Source organism: Ambystoma mexicanum, chromosome 5q (assembly GCF_040938575.1).
Source record: "Ambystoma mexicanum isolate Mex_15411 chromosome 5q, UKY_AmexF1_1, whole genome shotgun sequence".
NCBI classification, from domain to species: Eukaryota; Metazoa; Chordata; class Amphibia; order Caudata; family Ambystomatidae; genus Ambystoma; species Ambystoma mexicanum.
In genome coordinates, this window is record NC_090933.1 from 912,479,623 (window position 1) to 912,502,876 (window position 23,254).

A 23,254-nucleotide genomic window follows, 5' to 3' on the forward strand; every position below is an offset into this window, starting at 1 on the left:
TTATTCTTGGACTCAAGCCCAGGAAACTCATCTCTACGGCCCTAAAATCTCTCCACTGGCTCCTGGTTGCTGCAAGGATCAAGTTCAAGACCATCTGCATCATTAACAAGGCTTTCTGTGGCCTGAGACCCTCCTACATCCAACTCTCTCTCCAAAAATACCTCCCCGCTAGAGCCCTAAAGCTCCAACTCTCTGCAGATCAGATGTTTTATCAAGCAGAGAGTGGGGGGGGGGGTAGATCGTTCTCTCTCTCCCTCTGGAATGGCCTCTCTGCCCCTCTCAGGCATGAGCTGGATCTAAGTTCCAGAAGCGTCTCAAAACACTGCTTTTCTGTTCCTCGTTCCCTCTCCCCCACTGCCTCATTTTGACTGCCTGCCTGGTTCCTTCAGGTTCTTACAGGGCACCACGACCAGTCTACCCCTGCACTTAGTCTCCCCTGACCACCCCTCTTACTTGCACTTGCCGTCCCAGGCTCCCTTCCCCTCCACTAGCCTGGCTGGGCCTGCACCCTTTGAGCCCATCTAGCACCGGTCCTCACACTTAGCTTGTGGAGCTTCTTTCCATGCACTCTCTGTAGTCCCCTTGCACTTGTCCACCTGACCTCCCCTCAGCACTCGCCTAACCCATGGGTCCTTCCCCTCTGTTCTCCCCCCAACCCCGCTATTGCGCGCTCACCACCCCGACCTGCACTTCCTTTCCCCTTAGCATTAGAGCATTCTGCTCTGATCGGCAGCCCCCCCCAACCCACTCTCTCCCCTGCACTTCTTGTTACTGCACTTGCACGATCCGAATGACGAAAGGTCTAGTAGGACCGTTTCTGTTTTCTTCATCCCTGTTCCCCCCCGCCGCTTTGTCTTGTTGCACCTTGAAACACCATATGCTGTATAGGCGCGTTATAAATACCCAATAAATAAATAAATAGATAAAATAAGTGTGAAGGGCCTGGAATGAGGCACTGAAACAGATGGCTTATGTTTGTGGTCGTAGACTTATTTAAATCAAAAAGGGGTTGGAAAAGGCCTCACAACCCTAATCAAGGAGGTAGCTGTCCTTTGTCAAGATGTCCAAAATAAAATATGTCCTGTTTCTGAAATCCTATTCCCATCCTCATAAACCGTCTCTTTGATAGACTAGGCTTCACGGACAAGGCTTTGTCGTGGCTCACCTCTTTCCTCTCTAACAACTCCCCCCAAGTTCAAATAGGTCTGTTTCTATCCTCCACCGCACTCTCTACTTAAGGCTTCCCTCAATGCTCTATCCTATCGCCATGGTTCTTCAACATCTACCTGGCCCCTTTGGCTCACCAGATCTCCACCTACTCTCCTCAATTCAAGTGTTATGCAGACGACACACAACTCTCCTTCCGGTTCCTTCCCCCTCCGCCGCCACCGCCGCCTCCTCCTCTTCCTGCCTTATGCCCGACTGCCTGGCTGCTATTCAGGCATGGTGCTCTGCCAAAGATCGCTGCCACAATGCCAGCAAGACTACAATGCTTCTCATTGGGATGCCTGCTCCCAGCTTCCCCCTCACTCTCTGGCCAGACTCCTTGGGTCCCCTCCCATCACCCACTTGTGAGGCAAAGAACCCTGAGATGAGACTTATCCTTGGCTTCAAACCCAGGGATCATATCTCTCCAGCCCTAAAGTCTCTCCACTGGCTTCCAGTGACTGCAAGGATCAAATTAAAAAAAACCTCCTCTGCATCATCCACAAGGCTGTCTGGGGCCTGGGACCTCGGATCTATCTATATCCAGCTTTTCATCCTTAAATAGCACCCAGCCAGAACCCTTCACTCCTCTGGCTCCAACTCTCTGCAGGTGACACGTTTCTCCAAGCAGAGAGTGGGTGGTAGACACCTCTCCTCAGCTGGTGCTTCCCTCTGGAACATCCTCCCTCTCCTCATCAGACTTGAGCTGGATCCTCTTAAGTTCCAGAAACTTCTCAAGACCTTCCTTTTCTCCTCTGCCTTCCATCCTATCCTCCCTTGTTAAGCACTCCACCTGTTGCTGCAACTGGGGCCTGGTCCCTTTCTGAGTTGTACAGGGACCAGACCACACCCCTACCAGCATCCTTTGCCAGCACTTTCCCTTGGGCTCCTTCTCCCGGTCAGGGTCAGGTAGTGGCTGCCATCCCCTGGCCACATGAGAAGATGCTACCTCTGGGAAAGAAATGATGACAGTGTCCGATTCATCACAGGAGGTATATAAGGAGAAGAGAGGAGGACCCAGGATAGAGCCCTGGTGAACACCATGAGTGAGTAGAAAAAGCAGAAAACTTTAAACCACCCCAAGAAACATAAAAGGAACAGACAGCCAGATATGATTTAAACCAGGAAAGACTAGTACCCACAAACCCAGGGAGCACATGGCAGAGAGGTCAATTAGAATAGAGGAGAGCTTAGAGTGCCGTGCAGACAGAATAGAGTTGCAAACAGATAGAAGTGCAGTTTCCGTGTAAGAAATGGGTGAAAAGCAAAATTTCATTAGTGGAAGGATAGAGTGAAGATCAAGATAAGAAGACATTTGAAAATAAATTACCCATTCTAGAATTTTAGAGAGAAAGGGAAGAAGAGAGATGGGACGATCACTTGAGGGTAAGGAAGTGTTTAAGGAAGGCTCTTTTAGGAGAAGGAGGATAACAGTGGTTTTAAAGCCCACTGGGAAAGTTGCAGAGGATAGAGAGAATTTGGTAAGAGATACCAGATAAGGAAGTAGAAGAGGAAAGTTCTTACTTATGAGGGGGAAGGAATATGGTCTAGAGGGAAAGTAGCAGGATGTGTTCTGGCAAGAAAAGACACAGTATCAGAGAGGGGTGAATGAGGAGAAGTAAGAGGAAACAGAAGGAAGACTTAACAGCAGTAGGTTGCTGGAGGGGTGGAAGAAAGGATCGTAGTTGTGCCACTTTAGAAGTTAAATAGTTAGCCAGGTCAGTAGGAGTGAGAGACAAAGAAACAGAGGGCTCAGGTGAAGAAGAGGAAAGTATACGATTAAGTAATTGAAAAAGCCAACAAGGGTAAGGAGAGACAAACAGTGTTTGGTATCAAACAGAGCAGAATCGTAGGATGACTGGATGGAAAGTGTGGTTAGGTCAGAAGGAAAGTGGTGATTTTCCACTTGCATTCCAGCCGACGAAGTGTAGTGCATAGAGAAAGAAGATCAGGAGTCAGCCAGGGGTGGGGAGGTTTGCAGGATGGGCAAAAAGGACAAGCAGGGTGCAGTGCGTCAATAGTTGGAGAGGCATTGAGAGAAGAAAGAGCTGAGTCAGCAAAGAGGTAAAGGCAGCAGGCGAGGGCAGGAAGAAAAGCAGCAGAATTATAGGTTCTAAGATTTCGATGAAGGAAAATATTTGGAGAGGAAATGGATGGAGAATGGGAAACATTTGAAAGAGTGCTCAGAGAAGGAATTACAAGAGATAGGAAAAGTTGGGAGAAGTAGTAGAAAATATGAGATCAACAGGGCAACTAGATATATGTGAAGGGGCTGTAGAGTACTGAGAGAGGGCAAAAGAATTCAGTATCGAGAGAAAAGGGAGAAGATGCATGTATGGTCGAGAGATGGAGGTTAAAGTCAGAATCAAGAGGGAGAGGAGAAGTTCATCAAGATCAGTACAGAAGGAAGAAAGAGCACCAAGTGGGTGCTATACAATAAGAACAGAGATATGATGTAGTGCAGAGAATTCGATGAAATGCAACTCAAAAGATGTACATTGTGGAAGGGCTAGAAGAGGAGGAAGAGAAATGTAGAAAGAGCGAAACAGTAGGCCGGAGCAACACCCTCTACCAGATTGTTGAGGCAAGTGAAAGAGGCAAGAAGCAGTACTTGCAAGTGATGCTGGAGTAACTGTATTGGTAGCGGAGACCAGGTTTCGGTCAGACAGAGAAAATAGAGGGTACGACGAAGAAGGAAGTTGAGAATGATGTGAGATTTGTTACAGACTGAGTGGGCATTGAGAAGGCCAATGGAGATAGGCGAAGGAGAGTTATTGAGAAACTAGGAGCCAGAGTAGGCGAGATATGACACCATTGAGAGTCTTAGTGAGAAGGGTGTGCTGTCCATTGAACCGGAATGAAGGCGGGCATGGATAGAAGGACAAGAAAGAAGATAGAAGAAAGAACCGGCAGAGGAGTAAAGGCCAAGGTTGGAGACTGATGGAAAAGCAGGTTATATGCATATGAGCAGTTGGCCATTCACAACCAAAAGGACAGGGCTGCAGTGAACCGGTGCCGGGCAATTCATAACGTGCTGAATAGGCATATCCCCAATTATCGATATATATGGAATAAACAGGAATGAGGATTTAATCAATATCCAATTATCTGAGCAAGAATAATTTGATTATATTTGCTTTGGAGTTTACGAACAAATTAATTCTTCATGATTTTTAAGAAAAATCTCAAAAGTGCTTTGTAATTTCTTTTGAAGAAAAACATGTTTTCCCGCCTCAGGTTCAGGAGCGCAGCAGCGCATTTTATTAAAAAGGAGCAGTACTGGTCCATAATAACCTAGTACTCTCTGTACGCACTGTCAATGTTAACTTAAAACTACAGAATTTCGTTTCAGGTTTTCTCTGACTTGCAACCTCCAAGTGTGCATGCAACAATCCACTGAAGATATGTACTGGTTCAAGAACACCAACAAGAACATTGTTTACTGGGGAGCAGCAAACACAATTGAATAACAGCCTTGTGCATATGAAATGAACCATTTCCCATTACCGAATTTTCGTCTTCCTCTTCCAATTCTCTTTGTTGCTCTTCGTGCCTTTTTGCCTTGATCTCCATGGCTTCAGTGATTAAATCTCTCAGAATTGATACTGGTTTTGCATTCTTGATGAACGTGTGCTGCAAAGACACCACAAAACAAACTTGAATTAACAATTCAGTTCTAACATATACCAGTATTATTTCTTTAACAAAAAAGCAGCATATTGCCTTTAACTGGAGCAACACATAAAATACAATAGTGAACGAAATATGTTCTGAAAGCAAATGCGAAAACCAGCACAATAATATGTATGCAACGCAAGGACAAAGATGACAGCAAGTCCAGTAAGTTAAAAATATGTTTTCCATTACCCAGAATCGCTGAATTATGATGATCTCACCTATGAGCTTGCATAACACACATTAAGTCCTTTATTCACTGAAGGTTATGTTGAGGTGTGCACTTAACATGACATACTCCATGATGGTGTGCAGTGGTTGGTGCTGGCCAACACGCAGTGTTGATTACGATGTGCTATTGTCCTACTTTTTTCATAGACATTATATAAACCAGCCGCTAGGCTACTGAATTGAACTGGCGCCATCCCTCTGCCTGATTATGTAGTTTGGGCAGGTACATTTGTAACAATATGGGAGTTCCCGTGCTGGTGTGAAATAAACTAACATTAGGTGGTTTCGAAATGTCTTAATTGCATTTTCACAATCGATTTGTCTTCTGCCAACACGTTTGACATCATCATACACCTTTTCATGGCTTTTACTTATCCAATAAGTGCTCTGTAAAATGTTCAAGTCAATAATTTGGAATGCAATTACCCAAAAGAAAAAATGCTTCAAGAATTGCTAAAGTGTGGATTTATACAAATCCCAAGGTAATTAAGATGTGGTAAAAAGCATGTTAGTTGAGCACAGTAGACAAAACAAACGAGACACAGGTATGTCAACAAATTTTAAAAAGGTGTTGGAACAAATTTGAAGAACTGGCTATAAAAATACACTTCGATGCAATATTCTGATCAATGGATCAACTGTCGATAGTGTACATTTCTTTTAAGGGCATTTGGTTTCTAAAGTGAGATTCAAACATTCCAACGGATGTTCACTGCATTGTTCCATTTATTACATAAATCTAATTAGTATTTTATAAGAGTGCCTTCTTTTTATAGATTTGTATGCAATGATGAAATGGAAAAATACAGGGTTCATACCGGTTAGAAACAGTCCCACCGATAAACTTTGTACTTTTGCTCCCAAAATTAGGTAAGTACAAACCAAAGAAAATAGAAAACACCCGCTGACACATAAAAGACGCCTGCGCCCTGAATCCACCCAGAGAGCGCCACCAATATGCCCGACTTAGTGGTAGCAGAATAGTGCCACAGGAAGGAGTCCTAATGTTATTACCACTTGTAGTAGCAGGTGCAAAAAGATTTTAAAACTACTGATTTGATTACAAAAATATATTTTAACTCTAAAACATATATTTTATGTGCTAAAAAAAGATAGTCCCATTGGCAGTTGAGATTATCTTTTTACCCCCGAAATAATAATCATTTTACTCCCAACTTGAAAAAATAGGGTCTTCAAAATCATATGCAGAGCCCAGATTCCACTTGTCCATGCTTTAATTCCTTCGTTTTTAAACTGAAATCTGCAATGGATTAACATGTATGCGAAATGTATTAAGGTTGCCAAAAGTGTCCTGTTGGGAGTGGTTTGTTATGTCCTGTTGGGAGTGGTTTGTTATTAATCTGCATGTTTCATACTATGGCTCACTATTGTCAGTCAATTGTGCTGTGAGCATGGCGCGCTGTTATGGTTCTTAGCCATTAACGCTGTAAGAAGGCTGAAACACACATCATTTAAATGATCTAGTCCTTTTCGATCGAGTGAAGGACCGTCTTAAGGTTTAACGCAAAAAGGAGCTCTAAAATAGAAGTAACCAGAGACATGCTATATACTTGGGGTAGCACGTTTCCTAGATCATTTCATGGCCACCCACACCCGAACACACAATGGGGGGCCAAAACCAGTACAAAACCCAGCAAACCAGTTCTCTATGTTAGGACTTTATTAGCATCCATGAGAATCCCCTTTCAGATCCGGCACGACGTTCCATCCATTCAAGCACAGGCAGCAGTAACTTGAACCTTTTGAACTGTGCACTCTGACGGGTCAGTACACACAAACTGAAAGCACCAACAATGACATTTGGTATCCAAATGCACTTATGACTGTGTTGCCTACAAGATGCTCTACAAACGAACGATTTAATCTCGCGGCACACTCGAGGGCTCATTATCATATAGCAGAATGCCTGCGTGCACTCCTACATACAAGTATAGAACTCGCACGCACATTATTCTTGCCTAGAAAAATACATAGCGAATTAAAAATGTACTGTCACATTATATTTTCTTTTAAATGAACACGTGTGCATGTTTTGTGGAGCACACATGCTGCGTGTAGGGCTCCATATTGAAAAGAGCTACTCTTAGTTTTTTGTTCAACCCGAGCAAACATCCCTTTTTTCGGTTTTTAATCAATGTTAATGTTGAAAAGCTAAGGTGACCCTACTGAAGCAAAACCGGAAACACCATCAGAAATCGTGGATATGATATTGTTTTCTCGAAGCTAAAAGAAATCATTGAATGGGACACCGCCTAAATACAATGGTATGCTTCAGTTTCGCCTGGGGTCGGTCAACTCTTCACTCACCTTAAGAGGAAAAAGTGTTGAGATTTCGGCAGATGTCGCAGGGGTATTGTGAAACCAACCGCAACAATCCGTATCGGTTTCCTCCAAATAGATCGCAATGCATAGATGGCGTCAAGAATACACCAACTCCGGAAGACAGTTAAAGGTTTTTTATTTGTAGTTTAGAAAGGGGTTGACTAAGGGCCGCCCCTCTCCATCTACTCTAGTGAAGGGCATTCCCCCCCAAACTCCGGATGGTCACTAGCGATTGTTAACCCCTACTATCTAAAAACCTGCCTAACTAAGGGTTATAAACAGAGAAGTCATTTGCCTTTAAACCAAGTCTCCCTCTGGAAACTATCTAGATGGTCTCTGCTCCAAGTTCCCCAATGTGATTCAATGTAAGGGGTTTGCGCCTTCCAGATGCTTAGATCCTACTTGGAATTATCCTTCCACACTCTAATGCTCATCTTCCTATGCATCACCCTTACTTCCACCAACTCTCCTCCCTCCTGCTCCACCAACTATCTCGCCTCGCTCTCCCTCACAATTCCTCCTCTGTACCTTCCATGTTTCTCACTGTTATCTCCCTCCACCCTCTGGTCCTTGAGCCTGTTACGCTCCTTCTCCCTCCCTTCCACTTCTCCCCTTCTCCACACTACTCTCACTCCTCCCACACCTTCTCCCATAGTCAGCCTCCTTCAACTTCTCCTAACATCTTTCCATTCACTCCTTACTCACTATTAATCCTACACATTCCCAAGTATCACTCTCTCCCACCAACCAATGCCACATCTCCAGCAATTATCCTCTACACTCCTCTGCTCTGTCCTTCCTCCACCTGGTCTCTTGGTCCTCTTTCTCCTCCTTCCTTCACCGAACACAAACAACCCACACATTCCTACTTCCTGTTCCTTCTTTTATCCTCTCCATTGGCTCTCTCCCTCTGCTGGTTCCCCTGCCCAACCGCTGACTGTCCTTTTCCTCGAGGAGGCATTACAAGTACCGAAACATACAAAAGGGGTCTTACACCCAACCCCCTTTTTCATTCATCGGTCCACCGGTCACAAGCAATCACAGCCTGCAGCGTTCAATTTTCTATTTCATTTGAGGGCTTTCCGGCCTGTTCAAGGTACCGATTTGGAGAAGATGCTGCTCCACAGTTGCCACAAGATAGTATGTCTCTGCTGATCCTTCCTGCCCGGCTATCACCCAATCGCCATCACTCCTTTCCTGGGCAAACTCCCGGCTTTATCTTCACTCTGAATCTGTTGGTAGTCTCCATGACCATCAATCTGGCTTCAGAGCTGCCAGAAGCACGGAAACTGCTCTCCTGAGCTTCCGTGAAGACCTGCTTACCAACCTCGATTCCAACACCCCGTGTCCTCATCTCTCTTCTGCCTTTGACACGGTCAATCATGACATCCTGCTCAACCGTCTCCGTGATAACCTGGGTATCACTGATCAGGCCCTGTCTTGGCTGACCTCCTTCCTCTCCGATCAACCCTCCCAGGTCAAACTTGGGTCCTTCCTCTCCTCTATCTCTACCTCTACATCTACCTGTGGTGTTCACCAGGGGTCTAACCTCTCCCCTTGGCTGTTCAACCAATACCTGGCACTTCTTTCCCACTGCATTGCCGCTCTCTGCCCCAACTTTCAGTGCTATGAGGATTACACTCAGCTCATTTTTAGGCTCCTTCAGCCACCTCTGCTCCTTCTCTCATCTCTGTTTGTCCGCCATCCAGGAGTGGTGTGCCACCAATGATCTCTGCCTTAATGCCAGTAAAACCGAGATTCTCCTCATTGGCACACCTGCTACTTCCTTTCCTGTCACTCTCTGGCCGGCCTCTCTTGGCCCTCTTCCTGCTCCCACCTGTGAGACTAAAAACCTCAGGGTCATCTTCGACTCCACCCTTTCCTTCTCTCCTCACATCTCTGATGTCTCTAAGAAGTAACACAACCAGCTGCACCTCCTCAGAGGTATTCTTCCTTTCCTCTCCTTCCCCCAGAAGCTCACTGTCTCCGGGGCTCTGGTTCACTGCAGGCTGGACTATTGCAAAAGCCTCTTTCTAAATCTGCCTGCCTCTACTCTCCGGCCTCTGCAACTCATCCAAAACAGGACTGCAAGACTTGTCCTTGGCCTCAAGCCCAGGGATCGTATCTCTCCAGGATTGAAATCTCTGCACTGGCTCCCAGTGACTGCGAGGATGAAGTTCGAAACCCTCTGGATTGTCCACAAGGACTTCTGGGGCCTGGGACCTCAATTCCTTCCCACCCTCTCTTCCTAAATATCTTCCTTCTCGAGCTCTTTGCTTATCTGCCTCCAACTCCCTCAGGGTTAGTCGCTTCTCCAAGCAGCGAGTTGGTGGTAGATCTCTTTCTTCTGCTGGGGCCTCTCTCCGGAACAGCCTCCCTGCATCTCTGAAACATGAGGAGAACCATCTCCAGTTCCGGAAGCACCTGAAGACCTTCCTCTTTGCTTCTGCTTTCTCTCCTCTCCCCTGCTGATCTCCTGGCTGAATCTAGTACTGGTTACCTGGCTACCTTATGATCTCGGGCCCAGGTCCCCTCCCTGCCAGTTGCACACCTGCACTGCCCCCCTGGCAACCTTTGCACTCCGACTGTTCCTGTATCCCTACAGCCCCTACTAGCACTTGACACCCGATGTCTGCACCTACCCTTGCAATTGCCACCAGCTAGCCGCACTTTTATTTATTGTCTTATTTATTTTAGTTATCCTATGTAATGCACTGCCCCCTACCCTTTACTTTCCCCCTGCACCTCTCCCCTTCCCACCGTCCCCTGCACTTGCGCAATCTTGATGTCACCTGGCCTAGGAGGATCGTTGTCTCCGTCTTCCCTCTGTTTTCCCTCCCTTGCCTCGTCGCACCTTGACACACCTGTGTATAGGCGCTTTATAAATGCCATTTCATATCATGTGGGTTTAGCTGGAGCACTCTGACTTGCTCTGATGTTATGCTTATGTAGGTCATGTGGTGGCTTGTTTCATTCAGGCTGCTGCCCAGTCTGCCATGTATCTCTTTCACACTTCGATGGCTGTCCTGTGATTAAGGATGCTACTATTGGGGATCCTATAAGAGAAAAAACACTAGCCTGTAAAGGCATGGAGTCATTGATCATGCCACTTTTTTCAAGCATACATGCACAGGGAGAAGGAGAAGGGACAGAGACTGGGGCCCTCCCAACTCCCACACCCCATCTCTGGAATAGGACTGGCTCTGGCATAAACCCTGGTAGGCCTCCCACCCCATTAAAGGGGTCCCTCTGCCCACCTAACAGTGACAGATCTCGGGCCCTGTCACAGCACATTTTTCCTTCATCATGATCAAATGTTTCTCAACCACTTTTAAAAGCCAAACATCTCGTCCAAGATGGCCGCCGGTACAGTGTAGACGTACCGACGGAGCTCCTCAGACCCTGAAGGCAAAGAGGTGACCACCACCCCACCAACGGGCTAGTAAAACCCATAAAACAGATCCCATGATGTGGGGACTTGCAGAGTGGAAGATCCAAAGAGCTCCGTGAGAGACCGTGGGCAGAGAGAGCCGTAAGGCACACCAACGGATTGCGGCGGCACAGCGTGAAGCAGAGGGGGAGGACCCCGGGTGGCACCAGGCTCTGTGTAAGCAGACCGATGACATAAGCTGAAGGGGATGGGATCCGGCCAACCGGGCCTCGCCGGAGGTGAGGAGGAGGAGGCAAGCACCCCTTCACCTGAGGACCCCTGCCGGGAGTGCAGGGGTGGGGGGACACTCAGTGGCGAGGCCCGGGCTAGCGTGGAAACTTTGACAGACCCGGGCCAGAGCTGGGACCTCCTGCCGTGGCTGCGCCCCAGAGTTGACAGTGAGAGCGCCGGTGGAACCCAGGCTGCAAACTTGGGCTCTACCCAGGTGAGAGAGGAGAGGAGATGCCAACTGCGCACCACGAGGCGCCCATCTGCCCAGGAGTGGTCCGCAGACCGGCCGACTCCTGAGGTGGTGACAGGAGGCCCAGCTGCCGCATATCACGCAGCAGGAGGAGAAAGGTCTGGGAAGCCAGTGGTAGGAAATGAGCGGAGGAAACCAGGCGGGCGGCAGGTGAGTATCGGTGGGAACAGCTGGGCAGCCAGCGCAGCGAGGCGGATTGTCCAGGGGGCTGCCGCCCGTCGGGGGTTACCGGACACCCAGGCCCAGAAGGAAGGCCAAGGACTTCAAGGGAGATCGGGACCCCACTGTAACCCAGCCGGAGCCTAGCAGAAGGCAGCAGGAGAAGACGGTGAGTGCAAGGGTCCTGGAGCTTCACCGGGGGGCAGGAGGTCTCCTGCACATAGAGACACGTTTGGGAGGTGAAGGACTCTAAGGGGTCTGGACCGGCCCCCCCTGCAAGTATATTAAGCAAGAAGGCCTCGGGGTCAACAGGGAGGAGGAGGGGATCCCCCCCCCTGAGGAGCGCAACAGAGGAAGAAACAACTGGAGCCTGGCCCCTGAGGGACTCCCCTGCACAAGACATTAACTGGGCTGATAGCCGCCATTGGGCGGGAGCAAGGAGCGGATGCCAGACTGGTCCAGGCATCCGTGGGGGCTCGGAGGGTTGGCCAGGGGGACCCGCCAGAACAAGTTGTGAGTCGGTGAGAGGAGCTCAAGGCAGAGGGAGATGGACGGACGTGGATCCCGGGGGACAGCCCCCCGGGAAGCAGGAGGAGAGTAAGAAGGCCTTGTGACCCAAACGGAAAAGAGCAGAGCAATTGGCATGTGGGCTTTTTGGGGCCTGGGTGAGGGCCCATTGAGGACGGGAGAGAGTCATGACCACGAAAACAAAGGCTAAAGGAGGAAGGGCACCCCGAAACCCGAGTGACATGCCAGGCACCCTCCACTGCCTGTGGTCCACACAGGACACTAGGGAAGGGGCGAAGATTGGCCAAGAAGCGACAACGGATCGCACTACTACGGAAAGTACAGAGGGGGCAGCCTTGATGTCGGAACAGGATTTCTTGGGAGAGGTGTACAACTTTCAGGTCAATCTGGCCAAAACATTTCAGGACCAATTTCAACTCATGCGGACAGACTTGAACGAGGTCCTGGGGGAGATTAGGCAGGATATGCGACAACTGGGGGAAAGAACCGACCTCCTAGAGAAGGGCCTTCAAGATGTGGACAAGGAAAAAACTACTAACAGTGAGGCCATTGAGAGATTAGATGTGGCCACCCGGAACCTGGAAACCCAAATGGAAGATTTGGAAAACAGATCCCGCAGGATCAACATCAGGGTGAAATTGTTGCCGGAAACTGTAAAAGACAAGGAACTGAAAGAGGAGATACAGGTCATCTTTGTGAAGATCCTGGGAGAAGAGCTCCCAGATAAGATTGAACTGGACCATGTACACAGGGTAGGAAGATTACCTAAAGGCGCAGCAGCAATACCAAGAGATGTGTTGGCTGCCTTCACTAGATACGCTCAGAAGGCAGGGCCATCTTAAGCACTTTTGGGGCCCTGAGCACGGACATCTTTGGGGCCCCCCTCCACCAAACTAAACGAAATAAGGGATCAAGAATAATGGTTGCACCCCCATCCCCACCGGTTGCACTCACAACCTATAGGTTGATATGCTGTCTCGCAGCATAATAAGCACGCTTACTCCCTTTAAGTCCCCTTACCTTCTTCATTCTTGCTCTAATCAGAATGATCAACAAGTAGCATTTGAAGACCAACATTAGCAGTCTACGAATAGGTTACTGCTCTAGTGCATACAGGATAATTGCCATCAATAACAACCAGGAAGGTAAGCAGCCTGTAGTATTAATGCAGGACCATATGTAAAAGGTACATGTCACCCATAATAGACAGAACTCACATTAGCTGCCTCACAGAATGCAAAAGTGCTCAAGCATGGACAGAGGAGACCAATTGGAAGGAAGGAGAACGCTACACATACCGTAGCATGGATAGTGGATGCAGATTAGAAGCTACCAGAAAGGTGTCTTTATCCAGACAGATTGAGATTAGAAGTGGGATATGGTTTTCAAATAGTGTTGCCATTAGATATCAAAGGAACAAATGCCTGTGGTGTGCAATGTGAATATACTCACTATTAAAGTGGAAGCAACCATATAGCCAGTAAAACCATGAATAAGTATTTTATCAAGATCATACTGAAATCACTCTGAAAAGAAATCACTCTGAAAGGCTGACAATTTTGAAGGGTTTAGGGACTGGAAATATAAGATTAAATGAGATGCCCAGGATCACACACTGGTTAAGGGCTGAAGGGGTGAAGCTGGGATTTGTGCAAACACTACATTTTCTGCATTTCAACACTTTCTTTTCCAGTTCTTACCATTAACTAAAACAATCTCATTTTATAAAAATGGACTTTGAATGTACACAAATCACATTACCAAACATGACCAATTTTAACAAAATATTAAAGAAGGGTTCTATGCAAAACGGGAATGGTTCTAGCTTCATTCTCTCCATCATCAAGGGAAGTATATAAGTACCATCATACCAATCGATGTGATTTAACAAATGTAATCCGGGTTTGTCTTTTGTATTTTAAATCTTTAAATACTTCCAAAACAATGGCTTGTGACATTTTCCTTTATAAACGTGCATGAAAACCTTTGACTTTTAGCAAAAAGCTAACCGTGTTTTGTGTCAAACAAGCAGACCTTGAAATATGCTTGCCTAAGGCCTGCAACATCTGGTCCGCTCTCTTCTGTCTACCACCCCTTCCACTGAAATGGTCTACATAAGAAGAAATATCAAGTAATGGGCTAAATGATGCCAGAAGCATGCAAGAAGGCAACCCTCACAGAAGACAGCAAAGTAATGTAAGATATATTAGATGATTTGACCAGGATCACTGTATTGTCTGCTGGCAAAGCCAGGATACAAGCGTGAACGCTTTTGTTCCAAAGTCTTGAATTTGGATACTTATTCACCTCTTGGACTAACAGTTTATGCCATCGTTGGAGGCGATAGCCTAGGTTTTACAACACCTCATCTGAACAAACCAATTTCTAGACCTTCACCATACGGACGACATGTTAGTTTTTTATAGCATTCCCTATCTGGTACAGGTACATTGCCGATACCAGTAGATGTTGTTCTGCAAAACCAAGTACATATGCAGGCAGTTTTATAAACTTCAGACACAGGAAAGGCTCAGCCAGCCTTGCTGGAATATGATATTCTAATTTTGCATATGAACACATATCTCTGCAATGGGTGCTTCACACACTGAGCTAACTTCTGAACCATTGTCGCACTCAATTTATCAATATGCATTTCACTGTTGCCTGTTGCACATGATCAACATAATTCCCACAGGAAGGAAAGAATGCTACAGAGTTGTGCCGTAAGGAACACACAAACTATGTATACCACAGTGAACACAGAAAGCAATACATGATGAATTGATCAAGGCAGAATGTACTTGTCAAAACAGAATGTCAATGGGTTTAAGGACTCAGCAGCACCCCATAAAATATCCTGATGTGTGCTATTTAAGACCGGTTAACAATGTAATCTTACTTCTTCAGATCAGGCAGCCTTTTTGTGGACCCCCTCCAAGGTGGGGGCCCTGGGCAAGTGCCCCTTTTGCCCTCCCATAAAGACGTCTCTGTCAGAAGGAAGCTCTCTATCAGGACTTGGCAAGCAGCACATTAGTAAAGAGGAAACAGATAGGCACCATCCTGAAGGTTCTTAACGAAAAAGGCATTAGATATAACTGGACATCCCCATTTGGCCTAGTGTTGGAATGGGAAGGAATTCAAAAACCCATCACAACGGCACAGGAAGGAGCTGATATGCTGAAAATTGATCTTGAGGGAAATCCAGCACGAGCAGTTCCCAAACAAGCGATTACAGACCCAGATTGAGACTGTGAGAGTGGTCAACGGTGGGGGAGAAAAGAGGGAGGGGCCAGAAGGGGGGTAGACCAAACCCAAAAAGAAGAATGGGGGAAAGGAGACGGGGCACAGGTAGAGTCCTAAAGCTACGGGTGAGACAGGGGTTGTGAGCCTCTAAAGGAAACATTGGAACAGGGAGGGATGGAGGGGGGAGAAACCATCTGGGATCAGGAAGGGCGAGGATGCCTGAGATATTAGTAGAGGAGGGGCGGGAAGCCTCTTGGAGGATGGAGGGGGGGGAAGAGAGAGACTTAGGGGTGGGAGCTGGGGGGATGAGGATAGGGGGCACATCAGGAAGCTCAGAAGGAGGGGGGTCAACAAAAGGTGAGGAACAGGATTGGAGTTTCTGTCATTCAAGTGGCTAACACACAATGTTAGGGGGCTTAACTCCCCTCTTAAAAGGAAGAAATTGGAACCGTTCACAAGGAAGGGCCGGATGTTCTGGGGTTGCAGGAAACGCACCTATTGCACAAAGACCAAGGGTGGCTGTGACTGAGGGGATTCGATCTAATTCTACATGCCTCAGGGCAGAGCAAAACTGAAGGGGCAGCCCTGGCCATTAAAAACACGTTTGACTACAGGGTCACAGAGACATTAAGGGATAAGAAGGGTAGATATTTTTTATTTATTATTTGTTTATAGTTCAAAGAACCTTTACAAAATAGCACATTAATACAAAAAAAAAATTTGGAAGACCAAATAGAATACAGAACATCTCATTAAAATTATAAAAATAGCACAAAGCATTAACACAATTTCTATATGAGAACAGCCCAATAAAAACAAGATTTTAACACTGAAATAACGAAATCTCTTTCTCAATTACTTTCAAAAACTCAACCAAGGCAAAGATTAAAGCTCTCATTTCCTTGCATCAATCGAGTCCAAAGAGATATCATACAATCTTCGTAATTTATATTTATGAAACGTAGAAAATGCTTTGTACGTATATCTCTAAAATGTGGACATTCTAAAATTAAATGTTTAAGAGTTTCCTTCTGTTCAGTACACCTCGAAAAGCGACATTTAGTGACGCCTAGATTAGTTCCTAGAGTTCGCCAGAATTTTGTTCGTTCAAGGGTATGAAATTGATTTAATCTAAATCTCATGTAGTACATTCTGATTTTATAACACGGGAACAACGCTATATAATCACAACAATCATCTCTTTTGTGAAGGAATTTTGCATATTCCTTATAGGTACTCAAAGTTGATATTTCATCTAGAGTTTTACACCAGTCGTACGCAAACAATTTATGTTTAACATAGTTAGGACGTATAAGCAAATCATCATTATCGGTGCCCAATTTAATTAAATTTTTAGCCATGGTTTCAAGGTAGCTGGTGAATGAGCTGGATGAGCAACCCTTTGTAAATTCAAAAAGATCCTGGTATAAAGAATTATCAGGATAGTTAAGAATTTTGGAATAGTTTGAGAGAGCCCGCCAGGTAAACCTAGTGGACAAGGAAATCAGTCCCAACTCATGGCTAATGACACAGTTCGGGATTGATATAGATAAACATAAAGCTCTCTTCACTAAAGTACCCTGTATGGAATCAAGTTGCCCATGCAAATTACTGACACAAATATCCATGGCATATAGAATAATAGGCTCAACCTTCAATTTAAGAAACTCTAATAGCGGAGTCATTGAAAACTTACACAGCTTATGAAAGATAAATTTCATCTGGCTTAATAGTGGTCTGGCTTTCATCTTTATATATTCCACCCATAAGTTTATGCTATTCGCACTACTCAGGCGATATCCTAAATAAGTCGATTCTTGTAGTTCCCACAGTTGAGTCCCCCCGATATTCCAGTAGAACTTTTTGAGTTTTTTATTTGATTTAAAAATCATTATACATGTCTTGGATGGGTTAGGTCGAATATTATGTTCATACGCAAAATCTGTGAAGATATTTAACTTAGCCTGAAGACCAGCAGGAGTTCAATCGAAAAAGATGAGATCATCTGCAAAGGCTAACCAGTGTATTCTTAGGGAGCAAAGCCTTGCTGGTATCGTGAGTGTGGATTCCCATAGTTTATCTATGTCAGAGAGATAAAGATTGAACAGCAGGGCTGCAAAATTGCAGCCCTGTTTTAAACCAAGATGAAGTTGCACTGGTTCAGTTAAAGAACCGCCCTGAGTTAGACGAATTCTACAAGATGTATTGGTATGGAATTTCTTGATCCAATAGATCAAATATTCCGGAATTCCAAACTTACGCATTTTGGTCCATAAAACATTGCGCACAACAGTGTCGAACGCAGAAGACATATCAATGGATGCAATATAAATTGTGCTCAGTTCATTATTATTCACTCCGGCAATCAGATGTTTCATTATAGTTGCATTTAGTGTTGTTCCCATTTGACGTCTAAATCCCACTTGGCATTTCGAATATATCTTATAAGTTGCTAGATGTTTGTCAAGCTCATTGATAACTAGTATAGCGAACACTTTTGCCGCCGCATCTGTTAGCGATATTGGTCTATAATTCTCAGGCATTCGAGGGTCACCCTTTTTATACAATGGAATAAGAATGGAAGTAACCCATGAAGACGGGATAGTGCCACTCATTAAGATACTATCAAACTTGATTTTTAGGATCATACTCCAAAAATTTGGATCGGACCTATATACGCAAGATGGAATTCCATCGGGGCCAGGGGCACGAGAATTAGATAGTTTATTAATGGCCCACATAATATCAAAAGTAGTCCATACAAATTGTGTATCAGTAAATGATAACTCTACTTCATCTTGGTTTGTTGCAAAGCGTTCTGGTAATTCATATTTTTGTTTAACATAAGCTATCCAAGTTTCAGCGTTGATTAAAGATTCATTACATAAATCCGCCGTATCCCCTTTTTTTAGGGCAGCCCAGATATCTCGGGAATTTCTACTGCAAATAGCTTTGATCATCTCGCAATTTTCTTTGTTATATTGCTCTATATGTACTCCCTTTATATTAAATTTGTATTCTTGAATTATATTCTTCTTTTTTAATAAGTAAAGTTTAAGAGGTAGTTTCGCTAATTCTAGCTTTCGTATATCACGATTTTTATTTCTTTTCAGAATTTTAATCTTATAATTAAACCTATATTTGTGATTTGTCACAATAGAAGCTTGTTTTATTCCAAGTTTTATAAGAGTTTCTCTGATACACTCATTTATCATCTGATTTAAACATTCTATAGAGTATAATTCCGGCATTAAAGGATTGACCTCATGTTTTAGATGGTTTGAAACATTCTCCACTAATCTCTTACATAAGGTAGGATTCCATCTAAGTGATATATTTTCTCTTTTCGTCTCTAAGGCTTGCAAGCACTGATTAGCATGCCATTGATTCGTGACCATGGAAGTGTTAAGAGTAATGGGGGCGTGATCACTATAAATAATGTCCCCAATTATAACAGATTCAATGCATGGTAACAACAAATCAGAGACACAGAAAAAATCAATCATTGATGTAGTATCACCCCTTTTCCAAGTATAATTGTTAGAATCCATAGCGAACTTCACAAACGACATACCCCAGTCATCAAAATAATTCCGAAATGTAGTTCCTCTCTTAAAGCTATTTGAATTTGCCTGTTTGAGGTCTTTATAATACACTGGTGTTCCAATACAATTTGAATTAAAATCACCACCCATAATAATGTCGTATTCGGGGTAAAGTGTTGACGCTTGTTCAAAACAACAATCTATAACATCGAGTATCTCCAACAATTTATACTTCAAATGATTACAATATACATTCATAACTAAAATAATCCTTTTGTCATGTTTGTTTGGATTCAAAAAGACCGCTATAACATGTATGGATGAGTATACCAGAGTTATAGTGCCGGCGATGGAATTACTGACAGCAATTGTTAACCCACCAAAAGGTCTTCCTTCAACCCCTTTACTAGCTGGAGAACAATAAGAACAATAATCAGGGATAGCAAGTGGTTCAATTTTCATTGTTTCTTGAAACATAAAAATTGATGGCAATTTAACAAGAGTGGGCAGCCAAGTCTCAATGTTTTTAAATCCACATGAGTTCCATGACAATACTGTAAGTACTGTCTTATCCTTTACTTATGGGGTAAATAAGTTAGGACTTGCCTCAAATATCGTTTTCAATAGTGGTTCAATCCACGCCATTTCTCTATTTGTTCGAGCAGTCGTTAATAACTGCGAAATACACATTTTTTGATGTCCTGTGCTAGATGACAATTCTCCATTTGAATTTTGCTCAGAAAGTACGGATTTTTGATTATCAAACAAGAATTCTCCTGCCAATTTTTCATCATTAAATGTGAATAGCAAGAAACCCATTTCCTGTAGTTCCCTTCTAAAAGACCAGATAAGTTTCAGCACATGTTCAGAAAATAAATGACATGTCATACGGTAATTATTAGTTGGAGCCAATGAAATACAATCAATATCACTAGACGCAATTATCCTCAATGATGGAATTGTATATAGAAGATCCAAAAAATATCTTCTATTAATACGTGCATCGCCTAGAATTTCTTGCTTGCCTTCCAGGCCCAACATATTAATGCATTTCTTACTATTTACCGTAGTGTGGCAGGGTAAATGTCCAGTAATCTTACCCTCATTAGCATTTTCTGAACCATTTAACTTTACCATATGATCGTCTAGATTCAACACACTTTTCAAATTGATGTGGGTTTCATTATGATGCCTATCTGCAAGTTCAGATGAATTAAGTTCTCTGCATAAAGGAATACTTACAAATGATTGACAATACGAATTGGGCTGTGCAATATTTTCATCATCGCAATCTTGGTACTTCAAAAACTGGTTAGTTATTTCAAGTGGTGGGATACTAGCTTTTACGGCATTAAGCATAAAATCATGCACATTCTTTACATCCTTATTTATACCAGGCAAAGTTTGCTTAGTTTTTACGTTAATATCACCAGTCATCTCACATGATGGGGTTCCACTTTTTTGTATATTCATCGTAGACTCATAAACATTGACTACATCGTTATTTATGCATGGTATTAGTTGAGTATTTTTTTCATGCGCATCATAAATATCACTATTACCTTCACCCAAATCCTGATGGGGTAAACTCTCAATATGCAACTGTTTGTGAATAGTGGTACGCTTTCCTCCACCATTTTGGATAACTGTTGCATTACCCATTGTCGTTATTGTATCAAAGACAGGTTTTTTTAAGATTTCTGAGTACAGAGACGGGGCCATTTTAGGCAATACAACAGAAGAAGATTTAATACCTTTGTTCAATACAATAGGAGAATTATGAGATTGTCCATTTCTCTTTGATGTCTGTTTTCTGCATACACTTTTAAAGTAGGTCAGCAGAATTTTTTGAGTTGTTTGTACTTCTATTTCATCTACAGTTGTTTTAACGGGATCAGTTGGAATATCAGGTATAGTTAATGAGTTTACACAAGTTGAATGTACATCAACATTAACCATTTTAACATGACTGTTTGAAGTAGAAGGCTGTATTGTATCTATTGTCTTTATCGCCTCCAAATTCCTTGCCCCAAGGTGTGATTGGCATTCTACAGAAAGCTGTTCCACATCAATCACATCTTCTCCCCCACTTTCTGATATCGCAGAGATTTTTTTTTTTGATTTTTTCATTTTTTCATTGGCGGATCTCCTTTTTTTTCAGCACGTTTAACACACCGTTTTTGATTTTTGCGAAATCTTCTAGAAGAGTAGCCTATATAGTCAATGTCACTATCGACAATACCTTCATTGTGTTTTCGTTCTTCTATAAGTTTAACTAGGACTGAGGGGCTATCCGCAGTATTCCCACTTATCTCTGGTAATAAATTAGGGGTTGGAGGTTCAATTTTATTTTTAAGTTCAGCTATTGTAGAGCTGATAGATCCTAGTTCTCCTAGGAGCAAGTCGAGTCCTTTAAGGGGTTGATTAGCAAATCCTTGAAGAGAAGAGTCATTGATTTCAGTTTGTGTGCTTTGTTCATGACTAATGATAACTTTAGCCTCATTGGGATTTTTTACCCCTACATTAAGCCCTTCCAAAGCAAGAATAAATCCTTCCATCCTTGTCACTTTGGACATAATCTCATTCATAGAATATTTTATATCCCTTAATTCTAGGTGAGTGACATCATATCCTTTGTCTAACAGATCCAATATCCGAATTATCACTGGGAAAGTGAATGGTTCTTGGTCTTTGGAAATAGGGGATGAATTAAGTTCACTCCCAATATTTTGTGAGTATGGAACATGGAGATCAGGGCTTATAGGAAGTTCCGAGTGAGAGGCATTATCTAAAGCTATATCATTTGCAGGTGACAGTGGCAGAAGTAAGTTTGATGGTAAATATACATCAGAATTATCTGCATTCATATGTGAATCACGATTTTTTGTTATTAGTGGAGTCAATAAACCGATAGATAGCCTAATACGGGAGTCCAAATCAGCCAGAGTTTCTAGATCTAGATTACTATTACAAGGCTGTAATTCATTAGGAGTGCCTGGAGACAAGTCATCAGGCTTTTTTGATACTATATTCAGATCAACCGGATGTCTTGTAATATCCATATCGGCAGTACTCATGGAAGATGCCCCATTATTAGTTTGGTCAATAAGATTAGAGGGGATCGCCATTTCTGAGCATTTTCTGCTCCTCAGACCACAGGCCATCATATATGATGACAAAATAAGTGCCCGATAGAATAACTCACACTTTTTTTATTATTTTTATAGTGATCACAGAATAGCTATGGATTTTAAATAGCAGGATCCTACCTAGAATACAATAGAGGACTCTACAAGTGTACTAATATAAAAGGAAGAACCTATATTTAATCCAAGAATAAACCACGAACGCCCTCCCGCTCACCCGAACAGCCAAACAGCCTTAGCACTTCCCATGCACTTCCGGATGCGCGCGCGAGATGCGCGGGCACCGGAGATGATGTAGGGAAGACACGATCTGCAAGTGGGCGGGTCGGAAGGCGGGGCTAGGGGGAGAGAGAAAAGAAAAAAAAATTGGCACGTATCTTCAAAGAAAGAAAATGCAAAAGTTGCACACAAGTCCAGCACAAGTCCAGCAGATCTTACTAAAGATCTACACAATATTGGTTAAGGTGTTTCCACACACCTCGCGCTTCCTCTTGCCGACGGCTTCACTCGCGGCATGAAACGAGGAACAAAAGCGAGGAAAAACAATCCTTGAGCAGCGGTCCCAGCCAAACAGCCTTAGCACTTCCCATGCACTTCCGGATGCGCGCGCGAGATGCGCGGGCACCGGAGATGATGTAGGGAAGACGCGATCTGCAAGTGGGCGGGTCGGAAGGCGGGGCTCGCGCTTCCTCTTGCCGACGGCTTCACTCGCGGCATGAAACGAGGAACAAAAGCGAGGAAAAACAATCCTTGAGCAGCGGTCCCAGCCAAACAGCCTTAGCACTTCCCATGCACTTCCGGATGCGCGCCGGTAGATATAGGGTATATATCTAATAACTAAAACAACATACCTGGACACTCCCTACACTATAGCAGTGGTGTATGCTCCAAATACTGGGCAGCAGCAGTTTCTAAGATGAATCCTGACGGTACTGGAAGAGAAAACATGGGGCCATAACGTCTTGATGGGGGACCTCAATATAACCTTGGACAGGGGGGGGGACAGGTCTGGGGGTTCTGGTAGAGATGGGGGAGCAGTGTTGTCTGCGGATTTAAGAGACAGAATTGGGAGGGCGGGCCTAAGAGATGCCTGGCGGGAGCTGAAGGGAGGAGGAGGAAGGCTTTTCTTTCCTATTGGGAGTGCATGGGTCCCAGTCGAGGATTGATTACATTTGGGTATCAGCGGCCCTGGTGGGCCGAATTCGGGATGTACAAACGGGCCCTATAGGGATAACAGACCACAAAACGGTGGCCATCCACATGGAGC

General features: G+C 44.2%; 1 protein-coding gene across 1 annotated transcript in view; it reads right to left on the bottom strand.

Annotated features, from left to right (window-relative positions):
* STK3 (serine/threonine kinase 3) overlaps positions 1 to 23,254 on the bottom strand; it is a 1,834,661-nt gene that overhangs the window by 707,516 nt on the left and 1,103,891 nt on the right. The window contains exon 8 of the mRNA XM_069621418.1: positions 4,714 to 4,839. Coding sequence (XP_069477519.1) covers positions 4,714 to 4,839 — 126 coding nt within the window. The remainder of the gene's footprint in view (positions 1 to 4,713; positions 4,840 to 23,254) is intronic.